Source organism: Bubalus bubalis, chromosome 3 (assembly GCF_019923935.1).
Source record: "Bubalus bubalis isolate 160015118507 breed Murrah chromosome 3, NDDB_SH_1, whole genome shotgun sequence".
Lineage (NCBI taxonomy): Eukaryota > Metazoa > Chordata > Mammalia > Artiodactyla > Bovidae > Bubalus > Bubalus bubalis.
Genome location: NC_059159.1, coordinates 39,378,583 through 39,399,988, shown reverse-complemented (window position 1 = coordinate 39,399,988; position 21,406 = coordinate 39,378,583). Strand labels below are relative to the sequence as shown.

Here is a 21,406-nt window from a genome sequence, read left to right as displayed (position 1 = left end):
GTCTGACTCTTTGTGACCCCTATGGACTCTAGCCCGCTAGATTCCTCTGCCCATGGGATTTCCCAGCAAGAATACTGGAGTGGGTTGACATTTCCTACTCCAGGGGATCTTCCTGACCCAGGGATTGAACCCATGTCTCTTGCATTGGGAGGTGGGTTCTTTGCCACTGCACTACCTGGGAACCCCCATCCTTTTATCCTTTTAGCCACATTACCTGAATTTTTGCACCTATGAGAAGGCAGAGAGTGGGTCTTCATCTCTGGGACAGCAATGCTCTGCCCTCCCCTCTGGCCAGTCCAGCTTGACTCCAGGAACATGGTCCTCCTAGTGGGAGTTGCCCCTCTCTTTCTGTCTTCCTCCTCTCCTTCCTCACTTCCAACAATATTTATTAGAGTATATTAGATGGTATTCTGGGTGCAGGATAAAGAGGAGGAGGTGATGACCTCTAAGATAGGTACGGTGTCTGCCCTTATGGAGTTTACAGTCCACTGGGGCAAAGAGACCAAAAAACCAGCCAACAGACAAGTCAGTAAAACCTCCTCAAAACCCCTCGTTAAGTTAGAATAATCACCGCAAAGGAAACAAACCGAGGGCTAGGTGCAGAGTAGCTAAGGGCTATACTCCAGGTGAGTGGTCAAGGATGGCCTTGGCCACTGGGGAGGGGACATGTGGGACAGATCAGTAGCTGACGAGGTTAATTTCCACATTGGATCATTGGGGATTACGCTGCCAGTTGCTCCTCCTACCCTACTTCCCACACATCCCACTGCCTCACAGGCTGGATGGGTTGATTGTTTCTGCTCCAGGTTCTCCAAGAAGGGACCGTCCTGAAGGTCACTGCCTGTCTTGCCTGGAGCCGGCCTTACAGCATCCTCGTACATGTCCTTTGCATGACAGGTTTGATGGATGGTGTTCACATACAGCTGGCCACTGAGCCCAGCTCCCCGTAACCCTGAACCTGCTCTCATGCATTAAGAAGAAGAAAATAAGGAAGAAACTTTGGTCCTTTAGTTATTAGCTGTGACCCACGCAGCCTCATGACTGAGTGAGGGGGGCAGGGCAGGGGGGGAAATGGATGGAAATTTGGAGCCTTGGGGAGAAAGGGAAATGGCTGGAGGAGGGGTAAGATCGTGGGCACTAATTGGGGTGTTCCCTCAGGATGGAGGGAGTTATTCGCCAGAAGAGCTTAGTACAGCAGGAGTGATGCAGGCTAGACAGCTGGAAGAACTTTCCCGATGGAAAGAGCAGAAAGGCCCCAGAAAGCAGAAAAATTTGCAAATTGCAGACTCATAGCCGCTCACCAGGAGGCTCAAGGCTTCGTCCCCAGCTGCGCGAGGCTCAGGGAATCTGTCTACATGGAAGATAAGCTTTGTGTCTGTCTTTAAGGCTAATGGGACTTAAAGTCACAGTGGGAAACAGCAGTTAACACATTAATGCTTTAGTGTCCAGAGGCCATTGTGAAGCAAACTCCAGTTGGGGTTAGGTAGAAACCGTTTGATTATGGCAGCCCATAGGGGCAGTTTCCCTCTAGAAAGGAGTATCCAACCCGGAGTTCTTCCGGGACCCACAGAAGCAGGAGATGAGTTCAGACAACAGGGAAGAAAAATAGAATCTATAAGGAAACGGGTCAATGGGGCTACAACCTATGAATTTTCTGGTTGACCAGGCTTGTGTGTGATCTGCAGTCTACACAATGTGATCTTCGTGTTCTGCTTGGCACACACACACACACACACACACACACACACACACACTGTTGGGCTGTACCCCACAGGCCTACAAGCCTTATACTTGCCCAGCTTTGAGATGGAAGAAGGAGCCCAGAGTCAGCGAGACAGACATAGATAGTTTAATAGACAAGGGGATCCTACATGTTTGGAGCAAGGTCCTGGAGTGACACCTCCCTGTGTGAGGCAGATGAGTGCAGGACAGGTTGGCAGTAAGAGGGGGAATTGATGTCTGGTTGGCTCATCAGTTATCAGGGAAACTGGCAGAGGAGCACACCCATCACCCCCTTTGATAAGCTATTGTACAATCGTTAGCTGGGGCCAAGGACGTGTATATAGGCATTTACTGTGAGGAAGGTCAGTCATATGAGTAGGCTGTAGGTGAAGCAGGGGCTGGTTGAGCAGGGGATGTACAGAGAGCACAAGAACAGCCATCTTGGGGGCCTCATTGTATTCTGTTCAGGATGTGTAAGATCTGTGTGTCTGTTAAGTGAATACTCACCTGCTTGCTGGTACCCACGACGCTTGCCCTCATTTTTGACAAGCTCAGTTACAAGCCAACCTCATTTTACTGCACTTTGCTTTCTTGTGTTTCTTAGATATTGCATTTTATTTAAAAAAAAATTGAAAGTTTGTGGCAACCTTGCATTGTCAGATGATAGCATTTTTTTAGCAATAAAGTGATTTTTAATTAAAGTATGTGCACTTTTTTTTAGACACAATGCTGTTGCACACTTAGACTACAGTATGGTGTAAAAAATTTTTATATGCACTGGAGAAAACAAAAAAATTGGTACAGATCATTTTCTTGTGATACTTGCTTTATTGCAGTGGTCTGGAGCTGAACCTACCGTATCTTCCAGGTACACGTGGATTTAGGGCTTCCCAGCTGACTCTGTGGTAAAAGAATCCGCCTGCCAAGCAGGAGATGCTGGTTCGATCCCTGCGTTGGGAAGATCCTCTGGAGAAGGAAATGGCAACCCACTCCAATATTCTTGCCTGGGAAATCACATGGACAGAGCAGACTGGAGGGCCATAGTCCAAGGGGTCGCAAAAGAGTTGGACACAGCTGAGTGACTAAACAACATCTGTATTTGGTTTCCCAGGGAGCAGTCACAATGAGCCATCACTCAAAATAGCACAGTGATAAAGGCCACTTGAAGAGTACCTGTGAAGTGCTTTTCATGCATTCTCCTTTAACTGATTATAACATCCATCTGTTAACTTATTAAAACTAACATGTAGTTATATTTATAAATAGAAGAAAATGCAAAGACAATAATAAAAGTCATCATAATTCTAGAGATAAATCCTATTAACCTGAACATGCAGTTCATGTAGTAATAAAAACTGATCATTTAATTATAAATAGAAGAAATGCAAAGACAACAATAAAAATCATCATAATTCTAGAGATAAACACTATTAACCTTTTCCCCCTACTAAGAACTTTTTCTTTTTTTGGAACATGCCTTGTGGCTTGTGGGATCTTAATTCCTCTGCCAGGGATAGAACCTGGCCCTCGGCAGTGAGAGCATGGCCGAACCACTGGACCACCAGGAAGGTCCCTGGACTGTCTATTTTGAATAAAACCACCACGAACATTTTCATACAAGTCTTTATGTGGACCACACATGTTCAATGAATCCTTGGAAGAACCCTAGGAGCAACACACCGTTGTTATTCCCATTTTACAGATGATCAAACTGATGCTCAGAGGTTAAATTTCTAGCCCATAGCCACAAAGACAGTAAAAGCTGAAATTAGGATTTGAGCTCTGGTTTGTCTAACTGCAGGATCTTTTAGTTTTATTCCCTCACTGTGGTATCTTTCCATCACAGCTGATTGAAGTTATTAAGTCTAGAAACAAATGGGTCCTCATCTCAATGACCTGTTGTTCATAACAGTTTTAGCTCAAGTACAGAGGGTGATATTGATAATGATGGCTCTGAGTCACCCAGAAAAGATTCTGTTAAACCTGTATTTGAAGTGGGCAAAAATATGTAAGACGTCTTACAGAAATTTCTAGCCAAGGTCACTACAGTAAAAGCAAGCCAGCAAGCAAAGAAAAGTTTTGCTACTCAAAGCTCTGTTGTCTGGAATTCTCACTTAGGTGTAGTATGTCCTGTCCCGAGAAAGCCAGACACAGCAGGCATTACTGACTATACAGAACGGTATATAAATAATGCATATATAAGAAACCAGTGTGTTCTTTGTAGAGCCAAACAGAATAGGTTTTTGGAGAGTCTGCCGGTTCTTGCTTTGAAAGTTGTTGCTAAGCAATGTTGCTAATATTATGGAAAGACAGCTTTCCTCACTTTTCCACTCAGCCCAGAAAGCCTAGCATTGGAAGTGGCTCCAGTGGTAGCAGTAGTTGGCAGGATTTGCTAAGCAGTGAGGTGGGGACTGCCCAGGGACCCTGGGTGTGAGATGACTGTGTGCTGCAGGCCACCCACCCTCGGCCTCATCTGCTCCCAGTTCTCCGGAGTGACCCCGGGCAGCCTCCATGCAAAATCTACGTCTTTCTGTTCATCAGGAATTTCACACATGGAAGAATCCTTTTGAATGTTTCTACTGTGGGAAAAATTATAGTCATGCTATAGACATGCTTAGATTCATCGATTCAAAATGCCATAAATAGGGGCGTCCCTGGTGGTCCAGTGGTTGAGAGCCCACCTTCCAGTGCTGGGGACACGGGTTCGATCCCTGGCCAGGGAGCTAAGATCTCACATGCCACAGGGCAACTACTGAACCCCCGCCACAACAACAGAGCCCACGCAGAGTGACTAAGACCTAACACAACCACATAAATAAACAAACTGGGTTCCAGGATCACTCTTAAAAAAATTCTGTAAATCAAAAATAAATATTTTAAATACCTTCAGAAACCCAAAAAAAAGATGAAAAACTCCTTTCTTCTTCCACCTACCGCCCCGCCCCCCTTTTGTAATTCCCGAACGGGAAATCAGCAGAGTTCTGATGGACGTTGTCCATTGCAGGCTCTGGATACCAAATGATGTGTGGCCCAAGGGTTGGATGCCTGCCGCTGAGTGGGATCTGTGGGTTTCCTCGGGCTTGGTTTCCTCTGCCTAGAGCTCGGAAATGCCACACAAGTCACTGAGATCCGTTGCCAGAATCTGAGCCAGTTTCTCGGCAGATCCTCTGTTCGGTGGGATGTGTGTGGCTCCGGGGAGGTAGGCTGCGCTGCGGTTCCCAGACTTGGCTCCTGTGCCCAGCCTGGGCATGGCCTGTTGCTGTTACCGAAGGACCCTGTTGTAGGATGGACCCCTTTGGGGGGCTGGTTATGAATTCTGAGAGAGGGGAGGTTAGGAGCTGGGAGGAGAGTCAACGTGTTGGCGAAGATCTCTCTTGCATCTCTCTCTCTCTCTTTTCAAAATAGAAACTGCTTCCCCACCTCAAATGACCTTCCCAGTCTTTCCCTTCCCTCCCCTTTCCCTCTCCCCTTCCTCTCCGCCCCTCCTCCCCGCTCCTCCTCTTCTGCTCATTTGGTGATGTCCCAGAGACGCAATAGTAACGTGGTCCAGCAGGGGGCGCTGACGTACCTGCCACGAATGAATGTCAGTCTGGTTCTTTGCAAGCCCAGGTGTGAGTGCTCTGCCGAAAGGAGACATGGGGGTGGGGTTGGGGGGCTTCTGAGTGATTTCTCTGAGCTGGAGCTGGTGTGTGTGTGAGTGTACCCTCAAAGGCATAAGAGCGTGAGGGGTTCTGACCCGTCCTGAGCAGATCTAATATTGTATGGTTTTAACTCTTGAATTGCTCCAAAGTTGGTGTGATGGCTGCGCACACTGTCCCCTGAAGAAGGGGACAAGCAAGACATCTAAAAAAAGCTGGTTTTCGTAAAGGGCCCCACCCCGTGTGGCTCCGCAGCCCCGGTTGCCCCACATCTACCCACGATCCTAGCCAAGAAGGGCTGCGATCCTTCTGGAGAGTAGTGGAGGTAGGGTGGGGCGCGGAGGGAGCGCTTGCTTTGGGCTCTCTCAGACCTGGACGCTGGCAGCGGGGCTGAGTCCCGGTTTCACACGGATGTGTCTCCTGGAGCGGCCTCACAGGCACAGAAGGCTCTTTTCTTCAGGACCAAGCATGCGTGTCTGTCTGCCTCACCCCACTGGCCCCTTAGGAATGGGGCTGTGCAGCTGTCTGCCCTCTGTTCATGATTAACTCCCCCATCCCCTCCTCATCTCCAGCTCCCACCCAGGCGCCCCCGCAGCATTTGGGTTTCCTTGGATTAGGGGCAGAGACTCAAACTGGCAGCTTCCAGGTCTGTTCCAGCCCCCCGCGCCCCCCCCCCTTCTCTTTCCAGTCCACAGTCACTTTGTTCTCAGGGACTGTGGACTGGAAAGGGGGGGGGGCTGGAACAGACCTTGGAGGTCCTGCGAGCTGGGATACCTCTACAGATAAACTGCTGCTAAATGACTTGGGATCTGGGAGGAGACCCCTTCTCTGACCACTTCTGTCCTCACCTCATTCCCTGTAGTCTGGAAGCATCCAGCCTTCTCGGTCCACCCCAAAGTGCCCCATGGATGTGGCCCTAGAGGGCCTTTGAGTCACCCATCTGAAAAATTGTTCCCTTTTGATTCTCTTTCAAACTTTGTGATTTTTTCAAGGACAGGGTCTTCATTTCGCACAAGCATGTAGCTAACATCTAACGCTTGTCTTTTAACGAAGGTACTTCAGGTGCCAAACCTTCACCAGCCAATGGTATTGAGCTAGGATTTAATAAATTTGTATTTGTTTTTATGGGGTGAATGGCAAGTGATAATAGATTTTCACTTTTAGGGTGGTAGTGTTTTCTTTTAAAATTAGTTAAGAAATGAGTGGACTTAAAGCAAAATAATAAGTAAATAACTGAGTAGTATGGTATTAAGACAAAAAATTGTGAAGGTAGCATGTGAATGGCCTGATTTTGGGGAACAGTGGCTGGGTCACAGTGGATAAGCCAGCTGGGAATGGGATGGTTTTGTGGTTTCATGTGTGCTAGCCCCGTTTGTTTTAGCAAGGGTGGTCTTAACGTTCTCTTACCCGAGTCTCCTGCACAAACCTGGATGCACCCTAGTTATTTCCTAATTGCTGGTGGGATGGGCCCATCTAGCAAATGGCCATTACCTTCTCTGCTTTTGATGGATTTGGTGTTTTCAAATGTTTCCGTGTTTCCTGTGTGGGGTGTGGGCAAAAGGTAGGACTCTCCATCCCCAGGAAACGTCTACATCTTAGGGCACTAGGAATCAGATCAGGTCTTTTGGGGACAACTTTATAGTTTCAGCCACACTGGGGCTGGAAACATTGAAGTTATAGATGAGTTGAGAGGGCCCGGAACCCCAGAATGGCAATGAATAAAGTTACCTCCTCAGTGGAAAGATTTTTCACTTTCATCCCAGTGTCCTGTTTCCCACTGATGCACTTGATCCAAAATACCTCCCAGGCAGTGGGTGCAGGTGGGAGCCATTCATAGTCACCCACCTGGGAGGGGGTCAGGTTTTGCACTGAGATGTACTCTGCTCCTGTGTGTGGATAAAATACACCCTATGCTGGCCTGGACCTACGGCCAGTGCCCCCAGCACCCTCCTGACTATGGAGAGGTTCTGTGAATGGCAAAGGCTGGAGGAGCCCTGGGCTCTAGTGCTGGGGCTCTGCCCCCTTGCCCACTGAGGACGTACTCATTTCCCCATCCTTCTTCCAGACTGATTCTCAGGTCACTTAACTTGTGTAGTCCTTGCAGCCCGGCTAGCTGCAGTCCCAGGGGTGGGGCCTGGGGCACTGTTTTCTGGCTATAAATAGATGGCCATGGCTATATCTGTGATCTCCCACCACCCAGCCAGGCTCAGGGGGCTGAGGCCATGGCTAATGGATGCTTCATAAATAACCCAGGCACAATTTGGCATCCCTCTGGTGCTCCCTGCCCTGCCCCCATTCCAATGCCAGCAAGAAGCTGTGCCCACTGGAGAGGCGGGGTTGAGGCCACAGGCCCTTGAACCATTCACCACCCCGGTCCCCTCTCCAGCAAAGTCCCTTTCCTGTCTGGCTTTTCTCTGCTTGCTTGAACAGCAGACTGTATTAAAAAAACAACAACAACAACAAAACAAAACCAAGGCAAATTGCCTGTGGGACCTCTTCGGCCCCAACAGGGTTGTTTCCCCAAGATGGACTAATTGGCTTGTTTTAATTCCCTCCAGCTCTCTACCCATTCCCTTCCCTGGGGGTGGTGGAAGGAAAAGCCAAGCCAGTAGTTAGGCAGAGTGTGGGGGGAGTTAGGGTGCTGAGAGGGGGTGAGGCTTCCTGGCAGCAAATGGAAGCGAATGAGTGGGGCTTAGGAGCACCTTTCGCCCCGCAGTAGGGACCCGGCCAGAGCCCTTTTCCCACGACCTGGCATGACCTTCCTTATGCGTTCTGAAGGGAAGATGAAGCATGGACGCGATGTGGGAAGAATGCAGGCAGGGTGCATGCGGCTGGTGCTGGGGCCCCGGCTGCTGGTGCAATAGGGTGCCCCCTCCCTCAACTTGCATCTCCCTGGCAACCTGGGACGCGAGGTGCGGGTGTAACAGCCGGGAAATCTATCTTGGACCCTATGTTGTGTCAAACTCCCAGGGTCGGGAGAACAAATGTTAACCGAGGGCACTGAGCCCAGCCCACACAGACGCTGACTCTGTAGTAGATCCCTCAGCCCCAGCACGACGAGCCCTTCCCAGATTTGGGGAAAGGTGAGAGTTAGCATTCAGTCGAGTCAAAGCGCCAGGAAGCCCCGGCCCGGGAGGGCGGGCGCCGCGCTCTGGGCGCGGGATGCGCTTCTCACCGCCAGGCAGCCTGAATCGGGTGGGGGAGGCCCGCGGCGGTGCCCGCGCGCGGAGGCAGTTTCGCTTGGACTGAGGACGCGCGGTTTCCTCTCGGTGCATGTTTTTCTCCCTCTGTTTTAAAGACAGTGACAGCATCGGAGAAGTATCCCGGCGGGCCGGGCTGGGAGAACGCGTCAGCCGCCTTTGCCTGGGGAGGGAGCCCGGGGCCGGGCCAGCGGGGGCGGGCGACGCGGAGCGCAGAGGAGGGGACCGAGGAGAGGCTAGGGAGCCCTGGCCCGGCCGCCCGGCAGGACGGGAAGGGGCCAGGGTGCGGGGCAGAGAGCGAACCCCGGCGCCGAGCCCCGCGAGCGCTGAGCGCGAGCCGGTCGCCTCCCTGCGGGGCGGCCGGGACGCCCTTACCTCCCGCACCCGGGGCGCCCCGGGCCGGGGCCCGAGAGGCGGGGCCGGGGCGGCGTCCGGGGCGCGGGCGGCGCATCGGTGCCGGAGTCCCGGAGCCGCCCGTCCGGGCCGCGCCCTGAGCGAGCCTTGGAAATGCCCGCGCTGGGGGAGCGGGCACCGGCCGCCCGGCGGGGCCCGAGGAGACGCTGAAGGTCGCCGGGAAGTGAGCGCCCGGTCACCTGACCCCCGGGGTGCACCTAGGCGGGGCGGGGCCCATGCGAGGCGAGCGGCCGGGGACCCGGGCGCCGGCGCAGGGGCCGGGAGCGGGCGTCGCGGAGCGCGCGGAGCCGGGCCGGCGGGGGCGCGCGGCGGGCGGGCGAGGGCGCGGCCGGGCACTGCCGGCGGCCTCGCCATGTCCCAGCCGGCGGGCAGGATGCATTGCCGAAAGGCTGGGATCCGCGCCGCCGTGGTGCTCATCGGACTCCTGCACAAATCCCGAAAGCAGAGTAAAGAGAAAAGGTAACGCCTGGCGGCGCCACCTCCCTCTTCCCGCCGCTTTCGGGCTCAATCCCCGTTTTCTTTGGGGTGGACTTTTCCAAGAGAGCATTTGGCTCCGAGCTGGATGGGAGAAAGCCTCCACTCTGGGCGCCGTCGGGAGAGCGAGTTCGGAGCTTAGCCCCGGACACTGGCTGTTATGGGAAAAAGCCCAGGCAGGGCATTGGCTGAATCGGGGATGGGGGGGACGGTGGGTGAGCGCGGCCGGGAGGGTCATTCGGTCTCCATCCCCCACAGAGGGGCACCAGATCCTTCACCCCCACTCCTCGAATTTGCCTAGCGCGGCGTCCTTCCCAAAGCCTGCAGCGCGGGTACCATTGATTCGACCCGGGCGACCGTCCCTGGCTCAGGCCCCGACCCGAGTGGCCCAATGCGCTGGAGATGCCATTTGCTTCTCTGCAACTTGGCTGAGCCCACGAGGGACCGGCCAGGTTGGGATCTGCTAGCTTCGTGCAAGATGCCGTCAGGCCAGGAGCAAGTTTGGAGGTTGTCTATCACCTCCACCGCCGCCTCCGTGTCTCTCTGTCTTTGGGTTTCTCTGTCTTTCACCATTCTTGGGTTTACTCTCGTGTTTGCTCCTGAATGTTGAAAATCGTTCTCCCAGGCTGTTTCAGAGATAGGCTGGAGGGCCTGTGGGGGTGAGAGATGTGGGGTTTGGGATGGGCAAAGGAGCTTTGGAGGCACCTTCCTGGACCCACAAGACCCCAGGGAACTGGCCATACAGGCTGGCAGAGCCTCTGTCCTCTATAGGGTACATGAGCCCAAAGTCTGCCAGCAACTGGGGGTCATTAGAGCTGACTGTCCACAGAGATGTGGTGGGGGTGTGGGGCAGACTCTGGTGGCCCTGCTGTATTCTAATTTCCAGAGACGTTCAGAGTTAGTGCTGCATTCTACGTTGATCAAGGGCTCAGACAAGGACAATGGAGCCAGAGAATACCTGGGTGGTGACTGGTGGCCCCTGGGCTCACCCAGAAGTTGGGTGTGCCTGGGGGAGGTGGTGGGCAGTGGACTGGAGCACTTGGAGCAACCGGCATGGGTTGCCCCCTACAGTCCGGCTGTCTTCTGTCCCTCTCATCCCCCTTCCTATAATTCAGTGTTTCCCACAGCCCGGGATGAATCTCCAGTGAAGTAACTGAAGGTGGTTAAGCATGAAATAGCATTGAGTCACCTAGTGAGAAAGTTCTTCCCTTTTCAGTTCTCTGCTAATCCTTGTGATTTCTTCAAGGGGCAAGTTTCAGGTTGGTGCTAGTCTGACTTTAACACCTTTTAAACACTTGCTAATCTCCCACTTACAACAAAGAGAGAGCAAACCTCTGGCTCAGGGCCTTTAAGTAGGGGTACAGTGCCTGCCTGCAACTTAGGTTGTTTTTGTAAGGTTTATTTTTAGGATTCTGTCCTGGCTATGGCCAGTGGTACTGATGTTCTCTCTTGCAGTGGTGATATGAAGCATCACTTTAAATTAGTTGAATCAAGTCACAAGAATGAGTCTATTTAGTAGAAATGGTACAGATGGTGTAGAACATAGCACAAATTCTGCAGGTGATCTAGGAATGAATGATGCTTAGGATGCACTTGTCTAGCAGAAAAAGCTGCCAGCGGGATTCAGGAGCTCAGGGCTCCAGGTCTGGGCCCCATTCTCCCCTAGACTTTGATTCTCATCCATTCCCTGCTCTTTGGCATTTTATATGTACAGATGAGCAAGCCAGCCCTCTACAGTCAGAAAGATATGGGGTGGCTGTTCCAAGACAACCTGGACCTGTTTTGAGGGATGAGAAGGGAGGCATGCTCCATGGAAAGGCAGCTAGTTGAGAACAGCTCCTGTCTCTGAGTGTTGAACGTGGATGTGTGGTAGAGGCCCTGCACAGAGGACTAGAAGCTCTAGTTCCCCCTCCTCTCTTGACTGTGACATGATGGGGTTCATCTCTCTGAGCCTCAGTTTCTGCATCCCTACAAAAGGCATGCAAGGCTCAAGGGAGATGATGTGGGTCATGATGCATCTGATAGGTAGGAAGTACTGCATGAGGATGGAGGGATTTCAGCAGATCGCTCCCATTCTCCTCTCTGCGCCCGTGTCCTGGAAACCACGGTAAGATGGCAGGTGGTGACAGCCCCACCAGTGGTCCAGACCAGCTGTGTGTGGACTGAGAAGGCAGCCAGGTGGGTGTGGGCCTGAGCAGAGAGAGTGTGGGCTTGGGGGGCTGCAGTGAGGCACAGGGCAGGACTTGGACAGGGAACAGGAAGGGATTGGCCCAGGTGAGGATGCCCCAGGCTCCTGGTACTTGTGTTTCCTCCTGGCTGTTCTGTGCTTTTCCCTGCGATGCAGGCAGACAGTGGTGACCCTCTCAGCCTCTGCCTTTGTCCTGTTTTTCTGTTGCTCCTGCCATGCTGATGGCTCTGGCCATGGATTTAACCTGCCAAGGAGAGAGAGGGCTTGCTTTCATGCTTGTGCTGAACGACCTTTACTTCCCTTGCTGTTTGTTATCTGGAGTTTCTTTGTCTCTGAGTGTCTGAAATCAGTGCACACGATTGACCCTTGCTCTGCAGGCACTGGCCATGGGGGCCCTGGAGCAGGCTGCAGCTGCCAGCCTCTCTTAAACACTTCCTAAGCTCCATGCTGAGTGTGAAATTTGCCGAGTTCCTCCTTCCTCCCCCATCTCGTCACAGGGTCAGGTCAGATTCAGGTCCCCTTGTCATCCATCCCAGAAGGCTTGATTCACCCATCGATCTTCCCAGCACCTCTAATTGACAGGCCTGTGCAGATAATACTCCTGGCTGTTGGCCATGAGGGATGGAAGGTACTGTGTGTCTTGTAGTAATGGCCCAGTGGTCCTTCATCTTCCTGCCCTCCCCAGGCCACTTGGAAATATTGTTTGGGAGGGGGAGGGAGGTATGCCAGGCAGAGTGGTTACAACATCGGTAATCCATATGGGTGCAGAAGCAGGAGACTTCCAGGCACTCTTGGTAGGTCCTGAGAACTATACCAGAAGCGCCAGCCTCAGATTGCCTCCTGGAGAAATGGGAGTGGGGCTCACCAGCCTTGATCTGATGGCTCTGTGGGAGATTTGGGACAACCTGGAGGTCCTGCTTCTTTCCTACCATCTTCCAGGAATTCTACCACCTGTGATCTTATGGAAACAATGTTGTATTTGAGAGGGGATTGAATTTGAATGTGGTTCCAAGGAGGCACCTGAACAAAGCCTTCCTTGGTGATGGCAATTTTGAAGCCCCTGTATTGGAGAGCCCCCCTTTTTTTTTCTTTTCTTTCTTTCTTTATTTGGCTGCTCTGGGTCTTAGTTTCGGCATTCAAGATCTTTTAGTTGCTCCATATAGGATCTCGTTCCCTGACCGGGGATCAAACCTGGACCCCTTGCACTGGGAACACAGAGTCTTAGCCACCGGATCACCAGGAAAGTCCCTGGAGAGCTGCTTTAGAGCGCTCTGTTTTTCATAGCATATAGATGTGGCAGAGCGGGGTAAGATCCAGAGAATGGCTTCAGTAATCATAGAAGTGGGTGATGAGGCGGGTGGTGCCCTCTGAAGGGGTGATAGCTTATGGTGTACAGTGTCAGTTTTGTGATCTCCAAAGAAGAAGATGCAGCTTTGGGACCAGGGACCAGGCTCGATCACTCAAGAGCTTTTGTGTAGCAGTATCAAAGTATGAAAAGGGGCAGAGAACGCTTCTGACATAGACATCAGAAGGGGGACGGAGAGTGTCCCCCTTGCTAGTCTTGTGAAGTGAAGTGAAGTTGCTCAGTTGTGTCCGACTCTTTGTGACCCCATGGACTATAGCCTACCAGGCTCCTCCATCCATGGGATTTTCCAGGCAAGAGTACTGGAGTGGGTTGCCATTTCCTTCTCCAGGAGATCTTCCCAACCCAGGGATTGAACCTGGGTCTCCCACATTGCAGGCAGATGCTTTACTGTCTGAGCCACCAGGAGGCTTTATATACTTTCATCAGACCCACTCCCACAACATATATCTTAAATTAACAAGATTAGAACTAACAATAGAAAGGTCCTACCAGACCCGCTCCCACAGTATACAAGTTTTAAGATAACAAGATTAGTCACAGGGTTCTTGTTAAGGAGAAACATATCCTTGAGCAAGATACATTGTTATATTGGCTAAGACAAGGCAATATAGAAAAAAATATTTGTCCTTTTCTCCTCCTTGAGAGCCTCAGACCCCTTTCTCCTCCTCCTTGGGGACTCTGGACTTCTTATCAACCTGCCTAAGAATTGACTCGGGGGCAACAGGCATCTTTGGCAGTTGGTTCGAAACAGGGGATCATAATCAAAATATTTACCTTCTGAAATGTGTGGATAAAGTCCGTGTGGCTGCAGGTGTGACATTCTGAACTGGAGAGAGGTCATTTAGCATAAATGAAAGAAAAATCCACATCTTACAGGGGGTAGTTATTCTGGGACAACTCTCACCATGGGGTTTACAAGGAGGAAAATAAATTCACTCATCATTCAGCAAGTCACTCATGGCAGGCTCTGTGGGGCAGAACAGTGACTCTAACGAATCTGATCCCTCCATGGTGGGACGTAATGTATAGAGGGTTAATCCTATGTGGGTTATTAGAAAAATCTCATCCTTGGCTCAAAAAAACCCCAGCTTTTTATTGTGAAACTTTTCAAGCATGCACAAAATTGGAGAGAATGGTCTAATACAATACCCAGTTTCAGCTTTTATCAACTCATGGCCAATCTTGTTTCATTTATTTACTAATTCACTCCCCCGCAAGATTACTTTGAAGTAAATCCCAGACTTTATATAATTTCATTCTTAAATATTTCATGCATCTTAAAGATAAGAGTTCTTCTGAAAAACTAGCAATGATCATACCCCCTAAGTTAACAATAATTTCTTAATATCACATTCAGTCAGTGTTCAGATTTCCCTTATTGCCTCTTAAAAGTTTTATTTTTTATTTAGATTTTATGGTTCATTTACCGTCTCATATTTCCCCAAAGATGATTATTTCTTTTTGTTGCCTCATAAAAGTTTTTCTAAAGTGTTTTGGGGTTAAGATTCACAAAATCCAGTGTGATTGGTGATACGTCTCACTATAAGTTTTCTCCTACAACTCTTTTTTTTTTCTTTCCTCCTTATAATTTCTTTATTGAAGAAAGGGGGTTGCTTGTCTTGGGGAGTTTCCCACAATCAGGATTTTGTGGATGGAGTCTCTGGGTGTCATTTAACTTGTTCTCCTTTCCTCTATGTAAGTGTCAGTGGTATTTAGTTTTAGAGGCTACAGTAGATTTGGGTGTGATTTTTTTTTTTTTTTGGTGAGACTATGCTAGTGGAAGTTGGGCTTCCCTGGTGGCTCAGATGGTAAAAAATATGCCTGCAGTGCAGGAGACCGGGGTTTGATGTCTGGGTTGGGAAGATCCCCTGGAGAAGGAAATGGCAACCCACTCCAGTATTCTTGCCTGGAGGATTCCATGGACAGAGAAACTTGGTGGGCTACAGTCCATGGGGTCACAAAGAGTCGGACATGACTGAGCGACTAACACTATGCTAGTGGAAGGACTCCCAGGCGGCGCAGTGGTCAAGCAGCATGCCAGTGCAGAAGATGTAGGAGACCCGGGTTCCATCCCTGGGTCGGGAAGATGCCCTGGAGAAGGAAATGGCAACCCACTCCAGTATTCTTGCCTGGGAAATCCCATGGACAGAGGAGCCTGGAGGGCTACAGTCCATGGGGTCTCAAAGAGTCAGACACGACTGAGTGACTGAGCACGCATATACACTATGGAGTTGTCCAGTTGTCTGCTTTTGTGATATCAGCAGTCACTGATTGCTTTGTCCTTAGGGTTTGAAGGCTGGTGTCATGGATGATACCTGGGTTCTCACATGGGAGAGCTGGTGCCAGCCCTTCGAGCTGCATGGAGTCTGAGCCTGAGGAGTGTGCAAGAGTCCTGGCCTTGGAGCCCCAGAGTCCCGGGGCTGGAAAGGGTGGAAGGCAGGAGCTGGTCTGCTCCCAGGCCCCGGAACAGATGGCCGCTTGTTCTCATCTTAGGAGGTGACTTGGTCCTGCCCTTTGCGGAAGGGCCTGGTGCTCACTCTTTCTTGTCTCATGCTTGAGCCAGTTGCTATCGTTGCTTTAAAGAACAAATCTCTCCCTTTAACCAGCTTCCCATTTTTAACCTCATTGCAAGTCTGAGGAGTTAAGGAACAGAATTTGAGGCATAAATGAGTGTATTAGATTCCTTTGGAACCATTATTTTAATCTCCTAATTGGTCTCCTCACTTCTTGTCCCCCTTACCTCTTCTCCTGACGGCGGCCACAGTGGAGTTTTAAAAATTCAAATATAAAACAATACAAAAAAATTCAAATACGATCAAGTCTGTCTACTGCAAGAAGCTCTCCATGGGCTTTCCATTATACTTTATTTTTAAAATTTTATTTTTTAAAGTTTTTTTTTTAATGGCTTTATTTATTTTTGGAGCTGTGCAGCATGTGGGATCTTTGTTTCTCGATCAGGGATTGAACCTGCATCCCCTCTGTTAGAAGCATGGAGTCTTAACCACTGGACCACAGGGAAGTGCCTCCATTACACGTGAAATGAAATCTAAAATCTGAAGCTGGGTCCACGTCCCCTCCCTGGTTCTATGAACTTACCTCTGACCTTGTTCCCTGTCCCTCACTGTGATCATTGTACTTCAGTTGCAAAGGCCTTCTCTCTGTTTCTAGAACATGCAAGGCTTGCTTCTACCCCAGGCCTTTTACACATGCTATTTACCATGACTTCACTAACCATGCAGAGAAGGCAATGGCTCCCCACTCCAGTACTCTTGCCTGGAAAATCCCATGGACGGAGGAGCCTGGTGGGCTGCAGTCCATGGGGTCGCTAAGAGTCGGGCACGACTGAGCAACTTAATTTTCACTTTTCACTTTTGTGCATTGGAGAAGGAAATGGCAACCCACTCCAGTGTTCTTGCCTGGAGAATCCCAGGGACAGAGAAGCCTAGTGGGCTGCCGTCTGTGGGGTCGCACAGAGTCGGACACAACTGAAGCGACTTAGCAGCAGCAGCAGCAGCAGTAACCATGTTTCCTCATCACCTGGCTCTCAACTCAGATATCATCTCCAAAGGGACTCCTCTGACCATCCAACCTAAGCAACTCATTCCAGCCGTTACAACTTTACCCTGATTTATTTCCTCCATGGCACTTACCGTTAACTGATATCATCTAGCATGGGTAATAAACAAGTCATTGACTATCTCCTCCCCTAGAAGGCGAGTTGTCTGAGAGCAAGGACTTTGCCTTTTTCACATCATTGCTGAGAACAGGAGCGTTTGGTAAATATTTACTGAATGAATGAGTGGGTGCTCATGAGACTCACTGACCCCTCAGGCGAAATGTGCTCACTGCTTCTTACCTTGAAGTCCTCTTAATACTGCAGTGCTCTCTGAGATGGGTTTCAAGATGTCCCTTTTCTTTCTTTTTTTTTGGCCACACTATGTGGCCTGCAGAACTTCCCTGACCGGGGATTGAACCTGTGCCCTCTGCAGTGGAAGCATGGAGTCTCAACCACTGGGCCACCAGGGAACTCCTTTCTTGTTTGAGATTTCCCCCCTTGCCTCTTGTTCCTTTCCTTCCACAAGAGATTTTGGGGAGAAATGAACCAGATCACTTGCACGTGTGTATTTTTCATGTTATTCCTCTGACTCCTTCCTGCCTCTGCGTGGTTCAGGGACCCATAGATGGGAGGGTCCCGGTTGAGTCCAGCCTATCCTGAAGCTGTGACCAGGACACCAGGACTGTCCTGACTCTGGGTTCCTAGAATTCGGGTCCTGGAGCTGCTACCCGACAGGCAGAAGCGGGGTCCCTTCATTCATGCCAAAGAGGGGCCAGTGGGCGCCTGAATTAGCAACCAGTCGCCATTAGCAAATATATATATTTTTTGAAATGTAGCTTTATCTCTTGGGAGCCCGTGTAGTGCACAGATGGCTGGTTACCAGGATGTTGCCAAATAGAGGGCTTGCCAGGCTCGCTTGGTTAAACCAGCGAGAATCACTTCTGTGTGCTCGGGGGCTGCTGAAGGGCTCAGGAAGTTTCTCAGTCATTTTAAGCAGATGAGGCACCCCCTCACCCCCAGCCTGGTCCCCACACCACCCCACACCTGCCCGACAAACGGAGTTTATTTGCCTCTGGAATCCATAAAAAATAAAGGAGGTAGGCAAGATGATTTCAGGTGGACAAGCATTTTTTGTTTTAATAGCTATTAAAAAAAAAAAAATTCTGGCAAGTGATGCTGGTTTTCTGTGTATGGCACTTACATAACGCTTTAAAAAAGTAAGTTTGTTTAAGTAAAAAATTGCGAATTAATTTAAAGAGAAGTGTTAAGAGAAGTAACAGTCAGGTGGTACGCGGATTAGGGGAAGATGGGGAAGGTGGTGCTGACATGCCTGTGGCTTAGGGAGGAAGGGAGCCTGTTTCTCGTATGTTAGGATGGACGCTGCAGCATCTGGGTCGTTGAGGACTGAATGGTTGTCACAAGCCAGCACCTTTTGAGGCTTACTGTTTGCGAGGCTCTGGGCTGAGGGCTCGTGTGCGTGCCTATCAATTCTACCAGTTATTATCTTTGTTTTCTAGCTGAGGGACAGAGGCTCAGAGGTCGAGGATCATGCTGGGGACAGAATCAGAGGTGGAGGAACGGGGATTTTAACCTGCTTCTGCTGCAGCCCAAAGGCTGTGATCTTAACTATTATATTATCTGGAACCCAGGATAAGCACTTAGGCAGTGCCTGGCTTCTGAGAAGTGCTTATTCCGTGCCGCTGCTATTATTATGAATGTACTGAGGTGTAACATCCATACAGTGAGTGTACAAGTCTTAAAGATACCGCTCAGTGACTTGCCACGTATTTATCTGCCTGTGTAGATACCACCCGGGTCAGATGTAGCACTTTCCAGCACCCCAGCAGGCTCCCTCAGGCTCCTTCACAGTCCAGTTATAATTACTATGGAGTCGGCCCATTGCCTTGCATCTGGGTGGTACCTGGGGTAGCCTTGACCATGGTAAAGGGAACTCATGTCATGAGTTGGAATTTCTGAGTGGGGAGCCCCAGTTCGACCATGGTGGATGGTGCCAGACCCTGCACTGGTTTCTAGGGACAAATGAGCCTGGTTTCACCTTCCCCTCTCCTTCCAGACGTGTTCACTGGGGACCTGGAGCCCGTGCTCTGTTTATTCACTGCCCTTGGAGTGAGGCTGGGTTGAAAAATTGTCACTTGCTTTTAAGCTTATCAGTTATGAACACTCTGCTTCATGAAGGCTGGAGCCCTGGCCAGCTGCTTTCCGGAGCCCTTTGGGGGTGGACTGACCCTGCGGGGCCACTTCTCTGAAGGGGGGTGGTGGGGTGGGAGCTGGTTGTTGGTCAGAGCTGCCCCCCTCCCCATCCTTCCCTTCCTTCCCACTTTTCTGTGTCTTTGTTGTAAAGATCTTTACCAACCACACTGAATGTGTGTGGTACAATCAGGGCGCTGTGCTAATACTTGTCATAAATGCTTACTCTCAAAGCACAGACTTGTGGTTACCAGGGGGAAGGATGGAGGTAAGGGATTGGTAGGGAGTTTGGGATGGGCATGTACACACTGCTATATTTTAAATGGATAGCCAACAAGGACTTACTGTATAGCACGTGGAACTTTGCTCAACATTATGTGGCAATATTATGTGGATGGAGGGGAGTTTGGGGGAGAATGTGCTGGGGTACTCAGTCATGTCCAACTCTTTGTGACTCCACGGGCTGTAGCCCACCAGGCTCCTCTGTCCATAGGATTTTCCCAGCAAGAATACTGGAGTGGGCTGTCATTTCCTCCTCCAGGGTAATCTTCCCGACCCAGGGATTGAACCCATATCTTGCGTCTCTTACATTGCAGGCTGATTCTTTACTGCTGAGCCACTGGCGAATGGATACATGTGTATTTATGGCTGAGTCCCTTTACTTTACCTGAAACTACCACAACATTGTTCATCAGCTTTACTCCAATACAAGGTTACACGTTTAAAAAATAATAATAACACCCCCCCCAAATAAGCGCTTACTCTCGGGGCTCAAAAATAGCCCCTGAGCAAGGTGCAGCTCTCACTGGGTTTACAGGACAGACCCTTGGAAGGGTGGAAGACCCCCCGCCCCACTCATTTTTCACTGTCATGTGCTTCATAACCAGACGGTCCTGTCTGCAGAGAGTGGGGACAGCTGGCACCCGGGCATTTAGAGTCGGAAGCAGAAGTCAGAAGCTGGCCCCTGCAGACTCCTTAGGTCTTTGAGAAGCCTCCTCTCTGTGCCAGACTCTGTTGGAGGCACTGCGGATGCAGCAGGGAACAGCGCAAAGCCTTGCCTGTTCTCCAGGGACTTGTTAGACCCACATATGTTTTTCACTTTTAAGTCAGTATTTTTGAATTGGAAGATTCCGTGTTACTAATGTGTATTTCAGCCTTCTATGGAGAAATCAGAAGTTCTGGCAATGTTGGCCGGGCCTGCCTTCCTGCCTGGCACTTCCACTGCCAGTTGCCGGCTCCCTGTGGGGCTGGTGCCCTCCTGCTCACCCCAACACCCATACCTGGCTTCCCCTGTGTCACCTACCCCTGCTGTGAGGGATTGGGTATAGAGTGTGGGAAGCAGGAGGCTCAGGGTTGGGGAGCTCTATGTGTAATTAATGAAATATGCAGGCTGGGGGTTGGGTCTTAGCCAGGCATGCCCTTGGGTCTCCTTGGTTTGGGGCAAGTCCATTGTGACCGGAAATGAGGGGTCCTGGCAGTGTGGCTGGGTGCCCTGCAGGAGCTGGGCTGGAGAATGGCCACTGTTCATTTGCCTGTAGATGTTCCTCCTGTCTTATCCTCCCTAATTACCCCCCAAACAAAAATAACAGAAAGATGGGAGGCTGGGTTCCATAGAACACAGACTCAGGAATTCCCAAGAGAAGGGACAGGGGTGAGAACTAGTATTGAGCTCCATTCTGGGCATGGCACTGGGCTGGCACTTGAACCTCACTCGTTTCATTCTCTGCAAGACTGCTCATCGTGATTTCCATTTTTCATGGAGGAGAAAGCGGAGGTTCAGGAGTGACAGCCAGTGTCACTCAGCTTGTATAGGAGAGCTGAGATTCAAACCCCAGCCTGATGCCAAATCCTAGGCTTTCGTCCTTTCGCCTATTACATGGTGACCCTGGCCAAGTTCCTTGAGCTCTCTGCCCTTGACTTTCACCTTCTACGAAGTGGACGGTACTGTATCTCAGGTGTATGAGACACCTACCAAGTGTATGAAAAGGCTTCACATTATAGTGAACCATGACACTTTAGCACATTTTTGTTATTTTGTGAGGAAGGAACTGGATAGGTCTCTTGGGCAGCTGGGCTTCTTTGGAACCCCAGGCCTTAGCTGATGGGTGGGGAGAGGGCGCAGTCCATGGAGCCTTAGGTGGGGGAGAGTTCTGTCCTGTCAGGTGTCAGATAAGCTGAAAGGTCTCTTGGCTGTTGTCCTCACTGATTAGAATAGAAATTCCCACTGCTTTATGAGAATGGGAAGGTCTGGGCCGCAGCCTGGGTTTCCCGTGCCATCTGTATTTTAATAGAACATTTATTTTAATAAGATACTTAATCCGAGATGCAAAGGCAGGAAGAGTGTGTAAATTAAGGGGTAACCGAAGCAGGCTATCTGAAAATTCTATTTGCAAATAAGCCAGAAAGGGCTTTTGAGCATGACGTCAACCAAGGCCAGTTGCCGAGAGCCGACAAGGTCCCCCAAGGGCACAGCCACGCGGAGCAGGACATAGGCTGTGATACAAGTGATGGGAACAAGGCCACCTGGTTCCACGTTGCAGGTCCTCTGCCCTTTCCCTGCTGCTGGAAGGTGCTGCCACCCCCTCTGCAGCATTTGCCCTCTCTTTCTCCTCCATGAATGAGTTGGGTTCCAGACGTTCA

General features: G+C 50.5%; 1 protein-coding gene across 7 annotated transcripts in view; it reads left to right on the top strand.

Moving 5' to 3' along the window:
- The window catches only part of RAP1GAP2 (RAP1 GTPase activating protein 2), a 219,175-nt gene that overhangs the window by 62,765 nt on the left and 135,004 nt on the right, over positions 1-21,406 (top strand). For 2 of the 7 annotated variants that reach the window (XM_045164905.1, XM_045164904.1), the window contains exon 1: positions 8,464-9,433. The exons of 4 other annotated variants lie outside the window; for them this stretch is intronic. In XM_045164905.1, coding sequence (XP_045020840.1) covers positions 8,634-9,433 — 800 coding nt within the window. In that variant the 5' untranslated portion in view covers positions 8,464-8,633. Of the gene's footprint in view, positions 1-8,460; positions 9,434-21,406 lie in introns of those variants that run through there. One more of the 7 variants, XR_006640809.1, reaches the window with a different exon arrangement.